The 21,733-nt window shown below is 37.2% G+C and overlaps 2 protein-coding genes across 5 annotated transcripts in view; both read right to left on the bottom strand.

Annotated features, from left to right (window-relative positions):
- The window catches only part of LOC135704698 (uncharacterized), a 397,828-nt gene that overhangs the window by 8,910 nt on the left and 367,185 nt on the right, over nucleotides 1-21,733 (bottom strand). For all 4 annotated transcript variants that reach the window (XM_065226178.1, XM_065226177.1, XM_065226179.1 and 1 more), the window contains one exon: nucleotides 18,343-18,644. In XM_065226178.1, coding sequence (XP_065082250.1) covers nucleotides 18,343-18,644 — 302 coding nt within the window. The remainder of the gene's footprint in view (nucleotides 1-18,342; nucleotides 18,645-21,733) is intronic.
- The window catches only part of LOC135704712 (uncharacterized), a 329,334-nt gene that overhangs the window by 182,080 nt on the left and 125,521 nt on the right, over nucleotides 1-21,733 (bottom strand). The gene's annotated exons all lie outside the window — the stretch shown is intronic.

Below are 21,733 nucleotides of genomic sequence, written 5' to 3'. Positions count from 1 at the left end.
CCCCGGATTTGGTTCGTAAATGGAGGTTCCAGTGTACCAATGGACTGAGTGAATCGAATCTTTACTTATCTCATATTCGGGAAGATTTTCCTAGACAAACCAGGACAAACATAAAGCAAACTTACTAATCGCTCAGTTCCTGCACTTTATGTGACTTATGAGTAAGCTAAACCTAATTTTTTTCCTTATACTGATTTCATAATTGCAGTTCAGTTTAGAATTAATTTGGAAGCATCAAATTCAGATTCCCTTCGAACTGTTATCAGAAAAAACTTGGAATTCCTGTCCGGATGCTTTCAAAAATTGTGAGAACTTCCTTGGAATGCCCATCATTTAAAGCAATTTAAATTTTTCTAGGACTGTGAACATATATTATTAATATTCAAAATATGAAAATTACTCCAGGCCGTGCAATTTTCTTAAGGGAACATGCATAAATGACGTAGCATTTGAGGGGGGAGGTGGGGGTTTCAGAATTTGTGACCGGCCATGCATTGGATATAGCCAAATTCGCTACAAGGGCGGGAGGAGGTTGATCAACAATATGCTACGTCATTTATGGATGCTCCCTAACTTGTCTTAGAGATCTCAAATCAAGATAAATATTTCAAAGTGTCCTATCTCTTCATCGACTTTCTCTTTCATCAATAGCTCAGCTGCAAAACCTTTCCCTGTTGTATTTGACGTTTTGGACGCTAGATAAGAAACTCCTTCATCAAAGTATGTGGCAGAATTAGCGCGAAATCTGTTTGCATAGCAGTTGTTATGAAAAGAGAAAGTCGATGAAGAGAATCGATCAAAGCAGATAGGACAATTTGAAATGTTCATCGAGAAATGTTTTAATCCCAGCTTTGAAAAATTGCTCCAAAATCTCTTAAATTTATCCTGAAACATATTTTTTTTTTCGAGAGTCGCATACAAAATTTTTTAACCGGGAAATAAATCTGACTCATGTGTGAGTCCCGTTCACTCAAATTCGCAAATGAGTAAATTTTTACATATCACTCATATTTGAGTTCATATTTACACATTCCTGTGACCTACGTTTTTGCGAATTTAAGTGAACGTGATTCAAATATGAGTCAGATTTATTGGACGTGTATGACTTCGATCTTTCCATCTTGGAAAATAATCCTCGTTCTAGAATAGCGAATTTTTTTCTTGAACTTCTATCTAGAAAAGTTGAGTAGGTCCCAGATTAATGAAAATTTGAAGTGTTTCAAAAGTTTCCGTCCAATCGCCAATTTGCGATCTGAATCTAAAATCATCTGAGTGAATTGTTTATTGTCATAAATCGAGTCAGAAAAATGAGTAGATAGAGGAAATGGACAATGCAATTCCATATTGAATTATTAAAATTATTATTTTAAGTATATAGTGATTTTAAAAACGGCTAAATTTTGAAATTTTTGGGTGACTTTCCCACCGTATTTTACCGTTTATGACGATTTGGAGCCTTCTACACTTTGTACGTATGCAGTCTCTCCCGGTCCTTGACTCTCTGAACGAAAGACTTGGACAGATTAATTTTTTTGGCTACATCCCTGAACGATGCATTGGAATTCCGCTTAAACGCTTTCACGGTAAACTTGTGGTCCTGATCACTAATAGAACATCCATTCTGACCGCTCCTTCCGTTCGATTCTCAGAGCTTCGTAGTAACGTTTAATCACACGAGTCACCGTCAGTGTTGCCAGTATTCCAGATTTATCTGGATTTTCCAGATTTTTAGTCGCCTTGCCAGATACACAGACAGACCACGTATATTTCCAGATTTTTTAAATATGTTCCAGATTTTCCCAGATTTTTAAAACATGTTGCTTTAAAAACATCACTGCAATTGATTTACCCTCTAATCAACGTTGAACATTGTTGGAATTTTAAGGTAATTCTGAAAATAGTTCACAGTTAAGTGTGAGGCGAATGCTTTGTGAAATCAAAGAAGAATTTCAAGCTACTACTTCTAATTACCTCCATATTTGTGGGCGTCAGGGTCGCGGCGTCACCCATCATTCAGGCGTATTGTGAGTGCCACGAAGTGAGGGTTCGATTCCCGCTCCAGCCGGTGCAAATTTTGGCAACCTGAAAATTTCCCTACTGTTCTAATGGGTGTGGTGTGTTGTCCGTTGTCTAGTGTTGAATATTCAGTTTGTGCAACCTCTGGTTGAAGACGGTGTAATTGTCTTTTCAACTCTGATGACAATTGCATGGAGATTTTGTCAATAAAGGAAATACAACCCGGAAGATAAATCATAGAAAATTCTTATGATGAAACTTTAGGAGTATGCTGATACGAATCGTGAGAATAATTTCAATGGAATTCTGTCCAAAGTTTCTATGGAGATTAATTTTAATAATATTTTTAACGCGATTTCTGGGAGACTTTCAAAACCATTTTGGCAAAGTACTTGAGTACTTAGGTAATACTGAAAAGGATTTCAAACCAATTCTAACCTTTTTTTTAAGCAGTTTAAAGGGAATTCCCGGATATGTCTGAGAAGAGTGTGACGGTCATTCTGAAGAATGTACCAAGGAAATTGTTAAAAATATTTTAAGAATTTAATTTCTCAGTGGACACAACATTGAGCCAATTCTTAGGAGTTATTACTCTCCAATTATTAGGTGTGGAATTGGAGAGTGATTTCAAGGCTGGTAGTGCTGATGCGATTTAATAGTAGTGACTTTAGTGACTAAAATTACGGAAATAGTGACCAAATAGTGACTTGTAAATACTAAATAAGTAACCATTTATATGGTAACTTAGAAATTCAAATACGGGTTTATATTGAAATAAACTTTTTATGTCATGGAACTCAAAATCAAATTTCATAAATTTCTCTAATTTAATCGAATCTCACAACGGAGTCTCCTGTGAAGAGCATTTGAAGTGATTTGAATAATTTACTTTTGCTTACGTTATGCATGATGACTAGCAAATAGTAATTCCCATATTTTTTTTTTATCTTGTATTTGATTCTGCGTTCGAAATCTTTAAATATTTGATATATCTAGGTAGATAACTTTAATAATTTGCTATGAATTTTTCACAGAATTTCTTCAGAATGATCTCTAGAACTTTTTTAGAATAATTCCCCTTCTCTTAAACTTAGAGGCAAATAAGCTTTTACAAACAAAATATTGCATTCTTGAAATTCTTTGCCGAACAATCAACAAAATTCTTGGAAATAGATTATTTTCGTAGTTGGAAATGCTTAACATCAAATATCAGAATTAAAATGGACATTGAATACAATGGATGAGGAGATGAAAGTAAAGTAGATTATTTTCGATTTTTTATTGATTCTTCTAGGAACTCCCTGAAAGCTCCTTCCGTTAATCCATCCTTTTAATTTCCATGCAATTAATCTCAGAAATTTCATAAATTTCCGCTTAGAATAATCTTGGACTACTCCCTTGCATTCAATTTTAAATTCAATTCGTATTCTCCTTAGAATCCTCAGAGTTCTCAATACAAAAATCCATCACAAGCTTTGAAACTCTTCTCAGAATTCCGTTGGGACTGAACCCTCAAAATTCGATTCCATTGGAATTCTTCTAGGAATTTATTTCGAACTCTTTAGAATTCTCTTTGCAGTATCGTCAGAAATCACCCCAGAATTCTTTTAGAACTATCCGCAGAGACCATCTTTGGAGTTCACGGGATTTTCATGGAATTTTCATCAGAGCCCACTTAAGCAACATTTCAGAAATAATTTCAAATAATAAATAAATTCTTATTAGAATTTGACCTAGAATCCTCATCCAATCATCAAAGAATTCTTCTCAGAACTCTCGTTAAAATGCACTCTCAATTATATTAGAATTATTTCCAAAATTGCTTCGGAGTTGAATTTTGTCTCTAATAATTTAAACAATAATCAAAAGCGACGCTCGTATGTGTTAAGCCAAGTTTAACTATATAGGTAAACCTGGCTTAAGATTTAAGCGGAGAAGAAGAAATCGGTCCTCAAAGCATTTAATTTTACATGAGACTTTCGTAGTCTGTACTTTGGTATTCTTCTCCGATATATCTTTGTGTCATCCCTAGAATCTTTTAAAATACTCTTAAAATTTACTTTGGATTTTTTAAAGTTCTTAATCATCCTTGAAAGACTTTTCAAAATCTATCACAGACAAATACCTTTGGAAAGTTACAATTTATTTTCTGGGAAAGGAGGTATATTTTTCCCGATTTTTAATCGAAATTGTAGGCATTTCCCTATAGATTTCCTGGTGTTCAAAAGTTTTGCGGTTCACTGGTCACCCTGGTTAAAATTTTCAATTTTTTAACAGATATGTATATTTTGTTAAAACTACTGTAGACTTTCTTAGAGCCAAGTACTCAATTTAAACATTTTGTTGATATTTTTAAATTTCACTCTATTTTAGTAGTGAAAAAGTGACTTAAGTGACTATTTTTAGGGAAATAGTGACATAAGTGACTTTTTGGTGTAAAAAGTGACTTTTTAGTGACTGGCTTTAAAATAGTGACCAAGTCACTAAAAAGTGACCTGCTACCAGCCCTGTGATTTATAAGAGATTTCAAGAGGTAATGCTAAGAACTCTTAGAATGTTACTGGAAAAGTTTAGATATTTTCAAGATTATTTTAGGGGAATTTAGAAAAGAAATATGATGGAATTCTAGGATGATTCAAATTGGATTTAAAAAAAGGCAAAGATATCCTGTGAAGAGTTCCAAGTAAATTCAGACTAACTAACTAGCTAACTAACAAACCAATGATCTGGGACACAGGAAAAATATAAATTCCGGAATTTAGAATCATTGCAAGATCCTGAGACTTCAAAATGAAACTATCAGACTTTCATTTTAGTCAGGGTTGCTTCCACTCACTTGCTATAAAATTATATTTTTCGGAATTATGCAATCATTAGATGATATAATGATATGTTGTACTTGTAGGTAACACCCTCGTATGTGTTTGACTCATAAAACCTGTCAATTTCGCTTTCAGAGCGTCACAATAAGCGATCTTATGATTCGTGAGCGTTCACTCAGAGTGAGCACTCACGAGTCGTAAAATCGCTGATTGTGACGCACTGAAATCTATATTGACAGATTTTATGTGTCAAACACATACTTCACGTCCTCATCTTGTAACTTACAAGTACTTATTATCACTATACCATCTCGTGATTTCATAATTCTGAAAAACATTTTTTTGTGACAAGTGAGTGGTAGTAAAATTATTATTTCGCATAATGGTCATGCGAATAGTGGAGTTACCCGTAGTTTAGGTAAACTGTGTGTGAGTTCCACGATGTTAGGCTTTGATTCCCACTTCAGCCCGGTGAATTTTGCTACATAATAAAATTGCCTACTAGTCTGCTGGGTGTTGTGTGTTGTATGATGTCAAGAATTAAACTGTAAATCTGATCAACCTCAGAGTAATATTAGAATCATTTAGAACTAATAAAATCTTTAAATTCTGGTACTGCATCAAATAGAAAGGACTACATCGACTATTAGTTCAAAAAATCCATCCCATCAAATTTCCTTGATTCTTTGCTTCTCATTCTTTTTTTAAAAAAATTACAGTTTAAAAAACAATTCAAACCATATTTTCTCCTGTTTTTACCCACATTTAACTCAATTTTTGAAATACTGCGTAATGGATATTAGAACTTTTTGGGCACACTGTGTCAATACTCAATACTTTTCAACTTTTGGATGATTTTAGCAATGCTAACAAGTTATTTGCTTTGCATTATTTATTTAAACATGTAATTTATAACCATTCTAGTACTTTAAATAAATTCCACATGATCACACTGACCTATTTTTACGGGAGATTGGCACGCACATCACTTTGATTTCAATAGCATAATGTTAAAAAGAGGATTTTTTGGAGCATTCCAGATTTTATATTTTACCTGGTCCAGATTTTTCTGAAAATGACCTGGCAACGCTGCTCACCGTTGACTGCACGATACCGAGTTGTTTTCCGATGTCCCGATGAGAGAGTTGAGGATTTTTCAGCTGCTTGCGCAAAATCAATTCGCGACGTTCGTTGCTCTTCAGGTGACGCCATTTTTTCCAACTTTAGAAAAACTGACAGCGATAAAAAATACAGTGTAAACAATACACTCTAAACTATTTCTACCCAAATTTTCGAGAGAAAATAACCAATAGGTAATTTTCTACAGCATTTTTTTCCGTGATGCAATTTGATGTGGGACACCCTTTAGACCACGAGTTGTGCAGATCGTAAGCCCATCACTCTTTGGAAGGGAATCAAAATCTACAATTTAGATAAAGATAATGTTATTCTCATTTTGGTTACACTCATGATCAGTAAAAACTCAAAAATCACAACGGAAAGTTCTGGAAACGATAATGCGATTATCATTTGTATTACAGATCACGATCATATGAAATAGCGATAATCTCCGATCATGATCATCAACTGTCGTCACCGAAAATTCCCCATATAAGACAAGAAAAATAATTTTAAAAAAGATTGAAAAAAAAGAGATTGAAAATCGATGTCCGCCGCCATTTTGAAATCCAAGATGGCGGCCATCGATTGCAGAAAAACTGTCAAATACCCTGGAACAGGTTATTTTCAGAACAGGGATGACATGCAGATGTAGAATCCAAGATGATTACCATTGGTTTAAGAAACAAACTGTACCCCAAATAGGGTATTTTTGGAACCGGAATGACGTGTAGATATTGACAATCGATGTCCACCATCATGTTGACTAGTTTATTGATAGTTTTCTCTTAAGCGATTGGTCGCCATCTTCAATTCCGGTAGACATCGATTTTCGACATCTACACGTCATCCCGGTTCCAAAAATACCAGTATTGTAGGGTCTTTCATAGTTTTTCTTAAATCAATGGCTGCCATATTGGATTCCAAAGTGGTGGCAGATATCGATTTTCGACATCTACACGTTATTACGGTTCCAAAAATACTCATATTGTAGGGTATTTGACAGTTTTCATGAAATCAATGGCCGTCATCTTGTTTTTCGAAATGGCAGCGGACCTCAATTTCCAGCATTGTACATGTTCATCCCAGTTCTAAAAATACCCATATTGTAGAGTGTTTGACAGGTTGTGGATATTTATTTTCGACATCTACATGTCATCCCGGCTCCAATACTATCCATATTGTAGGGTATTTGGCCTCCAGAACAACCAGAACGAAGGCAGTAAGTTACAAGATTTCGAGATGTGATTGTTATCATATCAGTGGATTATCGTTTTAGTTGCTGATCATGACGTGTAACACAAATGATAACCCATGATCTCAGATGTACACTGATCATGATTCCGTTTACTAGTGTTTAGATCTTCATTAAGCATAGGAAGATAGGATTTTCTTGATTCCCTGCTCTTTGGTGGAAGCTTGGTTCTTTGATGGAAGCGCTTGAGAGGAAGAAGGATTTGTTCGTTGACCTCCGCCATAATGTGTTCTGCGATTCGATGGCTTGTCTACATTGAAACCGAGAAGCAGATAACCGTACCTCACCACGCTGTCCCTTCAGATTTAGGTCTTACCCCGCACCGTACGTTGCATACCATCGACACTGTTTTCCCACTTCAAACACAAATCAAAGAATCCAAAGCACTCATTGGAACTTAAATCATGCCGATCCTTCATCATTCTTCTAGCCGAGGTCTCATCCTTATAGCTTTTTCGTCCGTCCCCTAGCAGCAGAAGACTCCAAGATTCCGTACCCCCCACTCGGAAGTACTCTGTTCCGCTTGTACCCGCCGGAACCGCCCGGCCATTTCTCCTTCCATCCTGTATCTGCATCCTGCGAACCTTTCAAAATTTATGACTCTTTCACATACACACGCCATCGTGGACGTCGTCGGTATCGTCGTAGCCGTCGTCGTCCACCCAGGACGTCTAAAATTGCGTGAAAAGGGTTCATTAACAAGCGGGTAGTCGCGTACCTACTGCATGTAACACGAGAAGAACCACATTGCTGGTTCGTTCTTTCATGCTGCTCTGCGTCGAGTTTCGGACGGACCCAAGCCCAAGCGAAACGAAACCGGGCAAAAAATGGAGCAAATAAATTGTTCCACCTAATTTCTGTTTTGTGTTTCCCCCCTCGGCTTCCCCCAGCCCACACTGTAGTCTACCGACAGTCTCGGGGTTGCCGTCATTGTCAACGATTCGGCTCGGAGCCAGTAGAATGAGAATGGATCCCGTGAGGAATTGGCGTCCTGTGCGATCCGATGCGCTCCGACTGCGAGTGTACCTACAAATTGTGTCAAAAACATGAACAAGTACAAGAAACGACTGGCCGGCCTTCTCTCTCTCTAGATGCACCATCATCGTCGGAAGGGAACGAGAACAAGACAGCTGTTGACATAACGCGCGAAGGAACAACGGCAATTAAGGATATTGGTAATATGAGCGAGTAGCAGCGACATCCTCCTACAAACCTTCAACGCTCCAAGGCAATAAACTAGCAGAAAAATGGAAAGGTCCCGAAGCGAATTGAACCTTTTTTCATCTAACCTTACGCAAAGGCAAAGGCCACGAGGCGAGTAACAAACGACGACATCAGGTTGAATGATGTGCGTGTGACGAATAACAATGACGGTGGAAAACGTTGGCTCAGATCAAAAGTGAAATTGATGAATTCTGGTGAAATTTATGTTCACTTTTTTTTTCACACACACACACGTGTGCTGCTCGCATGGTTTTGGGATACGCTCGGTTTATTAAAAAAAAAAAACTATTCAACCTTTCCGTGCGTGGGTTGAAAGGAAAATGCTGCTGAATGGCGATTGAGATGTGTATCGCGAAGAGAAGGAATGCAGTGAATGGAATGAATTATTTCCACAAAATTAATCAAGTTGTATCAAAAGATAAGCGCAGGATGAGGGGGTGTTCTCGAAATTGTTAACGATACTAAAAATGGGATTGAATTTCTCGCAATTTATGTTCATGTTTCGTACGGAAAATGTAATGGTGGTATCGTATCTCAACCGCAGATCATCTTATTTTCGAGCTGCTAGCAATCAAATTACATAAAAGGGATCGGATGCGGTTTTGCTTTCAGAACTGGAGCTGGAGGACCTCTTTCTAGGTTTACTCAGTAGATTTTCTAGTGTCTAGAAACACTTTGGGTTTTATCATGGTCTTGTAGCCCATGACTTAGACTTGAAGAACATTTTTGAAGCTTCTCTAAAGCTTGCAATGTTGCTTGGGTTGGAACCTTGAAGAAATCACTTTTTAAAACCTTGGTTTACCGATTGTAAGGACGTTTATTAATTGTAAGGACCCCCTTTTAATCATTCAACCTTTTGTCATTAAAAGTTTTTTCATTCAAAATTTGGTAATTCAACAATTTTTCAAACTATCAAATAAAGGGTTTAAACTACAGAGCAATTATTAGTTCCGAATTCTCTCACAAGGTAACTCTAGTGTTGATGAGAAATTTGTGAACATGCAATATCTCATGATCCAGCCTAAATAAACAAAGTTGCTATTTTCTGCAATGTTGTTCAGGAGACCAAGAGCTTTGGAATTGTGGACAGTTTAGTTCGGAATTATTGCACTAGTATTCTTATAAATTGGGGCCTCCCTTAGCTCAGTCGGTAAAGGCGTAGCTACAAAGCAAGACCATGCTGGAGGTGGCTGGTTTCAATTCCCGGTCCGACTTCCCTGGGTATAGAATTTAGAAAGAATATGATTGGACTTGCCACACAATTATACCAATGCAAAAATCGTACAGGCATCGAAAGCTCTCAATTAATAACTGTGGAAGTGCATCTAGAACACTAAGTTGAGAGCACGCAATAAGCTAATATGCGATATGCAATGCGAAGAAGAAGAAGAAGAAGATTCTTATAAATTTCGTAAACATGCATTGTCGACACCTGGAGATTCTTGCTAGATATGTTTTCTGCAATGTTGTTCATGAGGCTAAAACCTTTTGAATTGTTGACAGATTAGTTCTGAATTATCTCGATAGGTGACACAATTCGTGTAAATGCTGGATGGACATCACGAGATCTTTTCTGCAATGTTGTTCAGGAGGGTAAAACCTTTTGAATTGTCAACAGTTTAGTTTGGAGTTCTCTTGCTAGGTGGCACTAGTGTTCTTATAAATCCATTCCAGGGTAATTCCAGCTCAAGTGGGCACATCTCCTGTGGTCGATGTCACCGATTTGAGCCAAACTTGACCAAAACGCTTATTTTGGCATTCTGAACAAACGCCTTTTTTGATTTAGCTCTGAAGTGCATAGATCCCTCTCGGCTACAACCCTGGATTTTCGAGATTTTTAAATATTTCAACTTTCAGAAGAGATTACTCCACAACCAAATAAGCTATTTGTGCTCTTGGAACGTCAATTTGGAGGTTTTTTTTAATGAAGATTCTTATTGATGTACCCACATTTTGTTTTATTTAAAAGTAACTACAGTAAACAGGCTGATTAACGGCAGGTATCCAAATTGTCAAAAAATGGCGTATTTTCATCATGGGCGGGATTTTTTATTTCTTAATATTTTGGGCTCAAATTTTCACCACACTTCGGAAAACTCTTCTTCTTTATGTGTTTCCAAGGGGAAATGATTTGGACAAATATTTTTTGAAATATGACCAAATGAGGTAGTTTTGAGCTTTTCTGGTGGAAATCTATACTATTTATTTATTTATTTTTTTTCTTGAATTCTCACGCCCATGGCACGATAATATTTCATACTATTTTAATATCCTTTTTTCATTTGTATTTGTATGTTTTTTTCATTATAGTTATAAATAACCTTTAGGACATGTGAACATTTTTTTTAATGAAATTGATCATAACTATTAACGTTAGTGTTCGAAAAAAAAATCCAAATTCACTCCCAGCCTTATAGCAATTGCAAAAAAATGGTTGCAACTTTGAATAAAATTGATCCCAATGTTTAACGATACTGAAATTTGTAACAGTTTGCAACATACTTGAACGGAACGGACCATTGCTTACGACAACTGTAGATGGAAATTATCACACAGAGGCATTGCGTGCCTCATTTTTAAGCTGTACACCAACATTTATTCGTTACAATTTACCGCCATACATTAGTTTTTGTTTTATATTTCAATGCTTCATAAATTTGAGGGATATATTCTCAATTACTATATCAGTCACTACCTCACGCAACATTTGAAGGGCCTATCATCTTGTGTAAACAAAACTTGTATGGCCCTTTTCGCGCGAAGCGAAGTACGCCCACGCAAACCAAGAACACTATCAGGAAGGGAAGATTTGCAAGACTAAACTTAAATGTTTTCTTGTTTTTATCACAACTCTTTCGACTGAAGTGTAATCAAGAATATCCGTCATACAAGTCAGTGTTAAAATCTAGAGTAAATTCATGTAGTCCCTTGGGTGGCAGAACAACACTATCAGAATGAACTAACCACAGGAAGTTCTTAAGTTGTGTCAGGCGAAACCATTGGTCAATGAGAGATTTGCAACTGGCAAGAGAGTGAGAGCGAGTAATATTTTCTCTTCCTACGCGGGAAGGCGAGAAAAAAGAACATTTGGAGAAAGGTTTAGCACTCTCTTTCTGTATTACTCTGCCCACAATCAGATATCCAAGTGCACAACGAGAAGTGCACGCTTTATGGGGTGTTTACACTTATGCTATTCCACTAGCGCTAATGAGCTAGCTGCTATCAAAAAAGCTCACTAGCATAATGTAAACAGGGCATCAGCGTCTACCAGCATGAATTTTCAAGAGCAACTGAAATTCGTGCTAGTACACGAGTACACGCGAGTACACTAGCGCTAGCAAATCCGCACAGATGTAGACACCCCATTAGGCACGTATACATCATACATTTTTTCCTAATGCAAACTCACACATTTCGGCTATTTTCCGGGTTGGAAAATTTCTTGACTTCCCTGGGCATAGGGTATAATTGTACTTGCCACACAATTATTCCAATGCAAAAATGGTACAGGTATCGAAAGCTCTCAATGAATAACTGTGGAAGTGCATCTAGAACACTAAGTTGAGAGCACGCAATAAGTCAATATGCCATACGCAATAAGCTTGAAATGCAAAGAAGAAAAATAAAAGGAAGAAGAAGAAGAAGAAGAAGCATTGGTACTCAGTACAGAAAATAAGATCGACGGAAAACAAATCAAGGGAAAACATATATAGGCGAAATGGATGTAATGTCGGCCTAAATGCCCCTAATTTGGGCCCATATTCAGCAATCGACTAAATCTTCAATAGCGACCAAAAATATCTATTAGTACCGTCCCAATGACACGTTCATCTAGATATATATAAATTGATAAATAGCAGATTTTTTAGCGATGGGCCCAATCTTAGATCCATAGGCCAACATTAGAGCCATTTCTCCCATTTGACCATTCACAAACTTGTCACCCGCCACCAAAAACAGTTCGCTTTTAGGTGCACTATTTAACGAGATTTGCCATGGTCGTCATGTCAAGAAATCAATGCAGTAGGGATTAGGCAGACCATCCGAACTGAATTTAATCTTTTTTGAAGCAAACCAAGGTCGAAGATTTATTTGAGCCACACTATAAAAGAGGTTATCCATGGTCACTTGTGGTCTGCAGTATGGAAGTATAGCTATAATGTAACCATAACATTTATAACAATCTAAACGCATAATTTTATATTATTTGCACCTGTGTCGTACACAGATTGCACATGTGGACGCGATACCACTGCGATACCTTTTCACGCAGTAAATAATAAAGCAATCAAAAGTTTAAGAAATTTCAGAGAAATCATTGCGCAAATCTGAATAATGTTACTAAATTTATTTAAAATTCTATATTTGCATCTCACTTGTTTGTTGCTCCAAAAAGAACAAGGATATAAACAATTTCGAGGGAGTTAGAAGCAAAGGGGTGTAAGTGACTTTGATCGATTCTCTTCATCGACTTGCTCTTTTGATAGCCACAGCTTTATAAACAGATTTTGCGCTATTTCTGCCACATAAACATATGTATTGGTAATTAACAAGTTCTTTTCCAGCTTTGGTTCAAATAGCTAAATCTATTGATCTAGACTGAATACTTTCAGTCCATCGATAGTGGAATAGCGTAGGATCAACATTGTAAAGATTCCCTATTTTCAGCTTTTCTACAGGCTGGAGTTGTTGTGTGAACCATTTAGCTTATCAATTTAATTTATCTGTATAACAATTATTCACAAGCATTCTTCCAGGTTAATTCAAGAATAGTTTGATGATGATAAATCTTCCTAATATTCACATTACAGTTTTGACCCGATCCTGTCAGCCTCTCCACGCATCAAACTGTTATTTTTCAGTAACTCCACATAATTGTGATTTCATATCTTCCTCCTTCACGATGGATGTTTAAGATACACATACTGTTCTAGCTGACAAAATGGGGTCATTGATGTATAATTATTCTCTTTTTTCAGCCTTCATTCAGACTGGATCTATTGATTTGCATTATTTAAGTTTTCTTCCAGCATCATCATTAGATTTATACTGTAATGATTCACTCTTACAGCTTTCACCCTGGTTTAGTCTGTTGATTTGATTTGTTTGAATTGGTTTTCAGCTCTTTGGTTTATTTTCAGCTTTTTGATGATGGAACGTCGTCAGATTTATATTATAATGATCCACCATTTTGTTTAGGCTTCAGGCAAACCCATGTATAATGCATGATAACACTGATTGATTTAAAACCATGGTCGCATCACTTATCAAGGTGAATCCTGATCCAACGAACCCAACTTACTAACAAAATATCCTTTCCTGTATTTTTTGTTGAGGTGCAGAGGTAAACACGGCCCACACACAACAAAGGTCACTCTAATATTCCTTCCCTTCTCCCACCTGATTGCAAGGACGTGGCCGGCGCCGTTATTGATCTACAAAATATGGAGTCACTGAAACTTGTACAATCAGAATGGACGGTCACTCCCAGCCCCATTCAGTTGATTCATTGTACAATTTCACTGATTCTGATCAATCACGGAGTAGCAACCATTGATATGTGCAGTCAGTCTAAGCTAAGCTAAGATTTTGCGCTATGTCTGCCACATAGTTTGATAAAGGAGGCTTTCATCTAGCATCCAGAATGGCAAACGAATCAAGGAATGTGTTTGCCGCTGAATTATTAACGAAAGAGAAATTCAATGAAGAGAATGGATCAAAGTCACTTACACCCCTTTCCTTCTAACCCCGCCCTGATTTTAAATCATGTCAAAGAAAAAAATAAATAAATAGCAACGTTGAATATTAATCGTATTGAACTGTAGCATGAGAAGCTTGGTTTGATCATAATCATCAGTATAACGTGTGCATAAGCCAACCAGAACGACTCAGCGACTGAATTAAATTGACTCAGAAGATTTTCTTTCCTGAGAAATTTACTCATACTTGGGAAAACCTGCAGTTACTCATTAGCTATGAGTTGCTGCAGGTTGTCCAAAATATGAGTAAATTTCGTAAGGAAAGAAAATGCTCTGAGTCAATTCGCTGAGTCGTTCTGGTTGGCCGTGCAGGGTAACCGGTAATTGGTGTTACACCCGAAAGAAGGTGTAAGTAGACTACATTTGCAGCAAAACATTGTATGGCAAGGTAGGTCAAAAAATCATTCTTTACCTAGTTATTGAGCAACTAATTTTCTACTGATTCACAGTGCCTCATTTTGCTCGGGTATTCATAAGCAATCAAAAATGTTGGGTCGAATCTCTCGTTCATTTTTTGACAACAAAAACGAGCTCAAGTGAGAGGCTCAACTCAAAATTATGTAAAAATAACTCAAATTTTGGGTAGTATTTTTTCTCCGTGCATGGTCGTGCAACATTTTTGATTGCTTATGAATACCCGAGCAAAATGAGGCACTTTGAATCAGTAGAAAATTAATTGCTCAACAGCTCGGTAAGGAATGATTTTTCGACTTACCTTGCTATACTTTTTTTTGCAGCAAATGTGGTCTACTTTTACCTCTTTTTGGGTGTAACACGAAGTACCAATCACCCTGTATATATACAGCCATCCCTAATAAAAATAACCATAAAAGAGAGCTTAACGACGTGTTCGGGGTATCATCCAAACTATTTGTGGGATAGTTTACCCATCCGGGATACAGTTCGTTTATGGTATTTGATTATTAAGGATACCAAAGCAAAACGATACATGTAGTGGCTCTCAGAATTTCGCTAAAATTGGTAGTTTTGTTCTTTATCGCAAAATATTAGACCCGTATTTTTTTTTTATTTTGTCATTAGGGAACCATTTTCATGTTAGGGTGGTCAAAAAAAACAAAAATGACTTTCTTCAAAAATTCATAACTTTTGAACCATTGAACACTATCACTATTCAAAACATCAAAATATTAAATTAATAGAAATTAAAGGTTATTTTTAAGAATAATATAATGATATTAAAAAATTGGGATTTTGTATTGAAAAACATTGATTGTATTTGTTTTTTTTTTAATGTTTTTCATGGTTTGTAGACAGAAGGCACAACATGTTTTTATATGTTTCCTTGAAAATTTAGGCTTTTTCAAACAACATATTAAAAAATCAGCAATGTGTTTGTTTTTCGATTTGAGTTAAATTTTTTACAAGTTGTCAAGTTTTGGGTTTTCGCTCAATACCCTGATGCGTCTAGACTACCATGTCATTGTGACCATGATACAGTCGCTTTAAATCAACGGAGACGCATGGTAGTCTAGTCGCTGTTCTAGATCGTAGTCTAAGAAAAATTCTGGAACGAGTAAAATTCCCGGATAAATTTTAGAAATATTGAACATTGTGCTGGGATATAGAAATTCACGATCTCCAATACAAGACATCTCTAACGTTCAGGAGGAGGAGATTTCATGATCATGGAAATAGATTTTTTTCTAAAATCTATTGGGACTTAGAAAATAAGTCAATGCTACATGATTTTTGATGTTTTGACAGATACTAAACCTACCGGAACAAAGATTTTTAGAGCATAAAAAATTTCCTGAACCATTTTTAAACATATTAGGCTTGGGAAACCTTGAAGATAACGATGTAAAAAGGCAGGATATTGGATCTACAGTTTTTATTCGAAACCTAGGAAAAATGTGATATCTCAAAATCATGTCAATGAAAAAAAAAATTATGTCGAAACAAATGCACCCTGGCCACTCTATTTCTTAATTAAAATACCTGTTTTCCAGGTTTTTCCCAGTTGTCTAACTTAGTATTCAAGGTAAAAAAAACGTTATTTCCAATGGAATTGAGAAAAGGAATGCAAGGAAATTCCAATGAGAATCCTTGACAATTTTTTTAAAGAATTTTTACGGAATTTAAAAGGGAATTCCAGGAGGGTGATTTAAGAATGCTTAGCAAAATTTCAAGAAAAGTTCCTGGTAAAAAACCTAAGGATTCCTAGATATTTCTTCATACATTTTTTAGGCAATCATTTAACTATTCTAAGATAAACTCTAAGAAAATGCTTAGCATCTCTGAAGGATAAATTTCCAACCGGTATCTTTTAAAGAAAATCATTCAGTTAAATTTATGGTAAACCTCGCGAAATTATTAAGAATACAAAGATTTTTGAAGACTGAATTGTATGAATTTCCTGGACGGAATTCCAAAAATGGCATTTTGAAGGCACATTGGTACAAAAGAGTCAAAGGAATGCCAGAGAGTATTTAACATATAACATATTGAATAATATAACATTATTCAAGGGAATCAAGGGGAACTTGAGATGATTCTAAGGAAATTATCAAAAAATTCCAAACATATCCATTGAAGAGTTATCTTCTAGAAATTATGAAATTACCTACATAAGTAATACAGAAACTGAAAATTTTCTCAGGTTCCGGCGTAGTGGTTAGCAGCCATACCTCTCACGCCAAAGTCACGAGTTCAAATCTCACCCCCGGACAAGTCACGAATGACCCAAGAGCGTTAAAGTGACTATAATAAAAAAAAATCTGAGATTTCGAATTCTTGCTTCTTCCGGTTTACAATATTAGTGATTCTGTCAAAACGAATTAATCATTTTGTCAAGCTTCTGCATTCATTTTCGATCAGATGTCACTACTGTTATTTGCGGTGACATCAATCGGAAACTACACATAATTTGTTTTCCGTTAATTGTTCACAGTGCAGTGCAAAACATGTCTGGTACCTCGATATATGCATTTAGATTAACATCCGAAGTCCCTCCCTTTTTACACATTCTGCACACAAAATAGCTCACCCCTCACAGAATTTCCCGCCGATTTTTATGTATGGGGCGGGGCATAAAGTATCTTTTGCGCAGAGTATGACAAATAGGAGGGACTTGAAATGTTAAACTAAATGCATATATAGAGGTACCAGACAAGTTTTGTAGTGACAGGTACTCTATTTTGTAATCTGTGAAAGGGAAATCACAAATCGACTGTCATCAAAATACATGGCATGTTGAAAGATTGAGCTCGTGAGAGAGAATTTTCTCTCTCAAATTTGAATTTTTTGGCTCTCGGAGGACTGGTAGTAAAGAAGGTAAAACTGGTATCATTAATTTCCGAAGAAAAAACTGAACGACAAAGTTCCTGACTAATTTCTTCAGGTTTTCGTTCACTTTTATTGACCTGAATATGCACCGAAAGCGAATTATTCGTACTTCTCTCAAATTTTATATGGAGCTTTTTATCACTTCATACCAGCCGAACAGCGCCATCTCTGTGGAAAATGGCCAGACGATATGATTAATTGGACAGTTAACGTTACACGACTGTTTGCAACTATTCTAGGCAGATTTAGCACGCTGATCTTCAATGGATCTTTCCAACGCAAATTTATTACCAAATCAAGCATTTTGATGTGACTTTTTAACTCTTTACTTTCCAGAAGGCTTTTGGTTGTTTTCAGATGCAAAATTGTATTTTTGAGAAAAGTGCTAAACCAAAATTGTGGATCGCCTGTGCTGTCATGGGAAGGAGAGAGTTTAATACAAATTCTTTACTCTAAACATTGGTCGTAAAACAGTGACATTAGTGACTAAATTTTAAGAAATAGCGACTTTAGTGACTTTTTGGTGTAAAAAATGACTTTTTAGTGACTGACTTGAAAAAAGTGACCTGGTACCAGCCCTGGACAAGTAGATCATTTATTGGAAAGAGATCCTTATTTTCCCGCAGGGTCCACCTCTCCAATTTTTACCCTTCATAAAACGATATGTGAATTCAAAACAAATTTGATCTTATGATTGAGAACCCAAAATAAGCAAACAATCCTGATCGGAAAAGGTCCGATCAAAAACAAAATTTCAATGTGCAAATTGTTAGGAAGCTCTTTCTTGAACTTCGTTGAATAAAATCTCCCAAATAGAAATAGAAAAGAAAGAGAAACTCACCATGCGGATACGGTGTCGAGTTGGAGTGCCGATGCCGGTCGTGCCCGTGGTGCCGGTTCGGGTTCGGGTAGGTCGGATTACTGTTGCTCTTCAGAATTTCCGCATTCGGTGCGGACGTGGGCAGCACGTGGTCCCGCTCCAGATCCAGCTCGTAGTTCCGATGATTGGCACTGATCTGCTGCTGGTTATGGTGCGGATCCCGTCCACCAAGACCTCCTCCTCCGGAGCCGCCGATTCCCTCACCGATACCGGCCCCACTTCCGCCGCCCAAACCCAGCGGATCCTTCTCCTTTTCCCGGTACCTGCGTGAAGAGAAGACGGAAAAGAACATTGTAGTATTTTATTACCTGCCAAACAGATGTTACGGCTCGTTATGAATCGAAGGGAGAGGAAAGGTGAGGGAGCAGCAGCAAATAAGAAAGCGATGGAATTTTATCATTTTTTTTCACCTTCCTCCGTCCGATTCGACGGCGCAACGGCGACGGTGGGGTAGAGGACAGGACAGGCTGAAAGCCAATAAGCATTCTCTTTCTTCGATGAATTATACTCATTGATGGATTCCGACAAAGGTGAACCCTCGTCGTCTGCCGGTAGGGGGTGTGCTCGCTAGGAGCAGAAACAGCAGCAGAGGAGAAGAAAGGAAAGAAAGCTGTTGTTGACCCGCTTCAGCCATCAAGTCAAATGTGTGGGCTCACGGTAACTTTCCTAAATATGCTGTCGTCGTCGTCGTCCTCTACCTGTGGGTTGCTGTATTTCTGTTGTTTATTCAGACTCAGAACGAAAGTCGGCACCCCCAAAGCTCAGTCGACCGTGATGGAGTGATACCGGCAATGTGGCCCGATGTATGGCCTCAGTCAAATGTGCACCATCAATAAAAAAAAATACATTTTTAGTACTTTAGGGTCCTTTCGTTGGGTTCGTCGATTGGTATCAACACAATTACGACAGTAAATTTTATAAACGTTTTGCTGATGGCCACTACGGATAGGTATTCTCGGAGCAACAGTCGCAGATGGTACCTATCGTCAAAAACAAATTGTTTTGTTTGGGTGAGCTCGAGCAAGGTCTGAGCTGGATGGTTTTGTCGAAGGGATGCTAATTGTTTGCGTTCCGATGTTCACAGAGAATACGTTGAACAATTATGTTGCACAACACGCACAGGTATTGGAGTTCAGATAATTGATTGAATTATTCAAAATGTAATTGAATGTTCAAAACTATCCACTATAAGGCAGCTAATTTGTTTTCGGTTACTTTGATTGTCTTAATAGGGACAACGACATGCAGCGTGCGCAAAATATTAGAAAAGGAACTCCCAAACTGACACTGTCTGTTGGTTCATTTGAAAGCTGTTCTAAGGCCTTTAAGACATCAAGAATGGATACAAGTGAGGTTTATAAGACTAACAGTAATCTTAAGTGACTTTGATCTGCAGAATAGTGGAGCAAGATCGAAGATTTTCTGATAATTACTGAAGTTCTCAGAATGTCAATGGATTTCTCAGAATCTTTTGTTCTCCAGAAGGCTCATCAGTTATCAAAACGATTCTGAAGTTTCTAGAACATATTCTATATTTCCCAAACACTTCTGAGTCATGATAAACAAATATCATATTTAACGATGATATATGGAACTTAGGTACAAAGACTGAGAAAGATATATGACTTGGGTACAGAGTATCTTAGAACTTCCATTTCTACAATACGTCTACTTTATAGAAAAAAAAAACTACAGGGGACAGCCCTATGGGGTTGTACGCAACGGTGACGTAGGACTAAGTGGACTTATATAATAAATCTTATTTGTTAACTGCAGCAAGAGCTTGTGTTTTGTGTAGGAATAGGAATTTGAGCGGGGTTCTCTCTGTTTGTACTCTTTAGTATGACGCGCTCGACAGAGACCGGATGGAATTCAACTTTGACATCTGTGTTAGGGAAATCGCTTTTCGCAGGCAATTAGTGATAATTTTAACTATAGCAACAGTTGCACTTTCGTGCAAATTTCAATAGTGACATTTTGAAAAATGAAAAGTCTTAAATTTAAAAGATGCGTAGAAATATTTCTGATCGATTGGTGATAAAATTATTAAAATTGATCCAGGGGCAGCTGAGTTATTAACGTTCAAAATCTTTCATAATTTTGTTATATGTTCCATTTTTGGTTTTCACAAAGTGTACCCCCATATAGAAATCACAGACGTAGTCCTACGTCAAAAATATGAGATGAGATTTGCATTAACATGTTGATGATATAGATCTCCAAAATCTCATGGAATCATAAACTCGTATAAAATCAAAGAGTTTCACGGTTGTTTTCGATTCCCGGATCAATGACAAAAAGCTAGAAAGATCGTTTCTACAGATTCTATAGTGTGATCGTCGGAAAAACAATCTAATTTGACAATCTCATAAAACTTCGAAACGATGCTTTGTGCACTTAAACAGACCCCGATGAGGGCCGCTTAAGTAACCATCGAGGACGTAATTAATAGTCGCAATGATACGCAATTGCTAATTAGCGTTCCAGTCTTACCCTAATTGAAATGCTCTGCTTGTTGAGACGTATTTAATGTCACACTCGATTCCGCCAATTCCAACCTAATCATTCTAAAACCACGCACATAAAACATCTATTTCCGCCTGAGATACCTACACGAATGTCATAGATTCCTCTTAAACGATTGGCAACATCCTCATCGAACCGAATGCTGCGATGCACAGTATTTGCAAACAGCCACGATTATTACCCATAGAAAAAAATAAAATAATTATGGGTCTACCACAGAATGGTGAGTGCACTGACGATGCTGCTGCTGCTAGCAGAGGTTGTTGCAAATTTGGAAGGAAGCACCTAATGGCTATGGCACTGCAGTGTATCCTATGATTAAGTTCTCTCAATTAGTATGCGGTACACGAGACGAGCATAAATCGCTTCCTAATACGGTTTCTTCCGATTTAATGGTTCAAACGCGGAAAACAATTAGATTTGTTACAGTGTCGTAGAAGATGTCTGACAGATAGAAACTTTAAAGAAGGACTTCACTGCGTGAATAATTTATCAGGAATTATTCACCCCATTTTTCCCGAAACTCAATTAGTGCACATCAAACGCCAACATTTCCAGGCTTCCTGCGCCCGAAGGTAGACACATCTTGGAGAAAAACAACAACGATTGGGGGAACAGGGGGCGGGGGAGGTGTCAAAACCCGTTGGGGCCTGCATCGCCGCAAGCATCCCGCGTACATTTACATTTGTCAAAATGTAAATAATCTTTTTCCCGGTGGCGTCGTTACAGCATCAGCAAAAAACGGGCGATCCGGTATGGGTCGTATTAAACAATTTCAAGAATTTACGTCTCAGCAAAGAGCTGCAGCAGCAGTAAAGAGTTGAAA

Source organism: Ochlerotatus camptorhynchus, unplaced genomic scaffold (genome assembly GCF_037179485.1).
Source record: "Ochlerotatus camptorhynchus isolate MF236.1 unplaced genomic scaffold, CSIRO-AGI_Acam_v1.1 ptg000246l, whole genome shotgun sequence".
Classification (NCBI taxonomy): domain Eukaryota; kingdom Metazoa; phylum Arthropoda; class Insecta; order Diptera; family Culicidae; genus Ochlerotatus; species Ochlerotatus camptorhynchus.
Note: the sequence above shows the minus strand (reverse complement) of the source record. Positions and strands in the feature narration are given on the sequence as shown.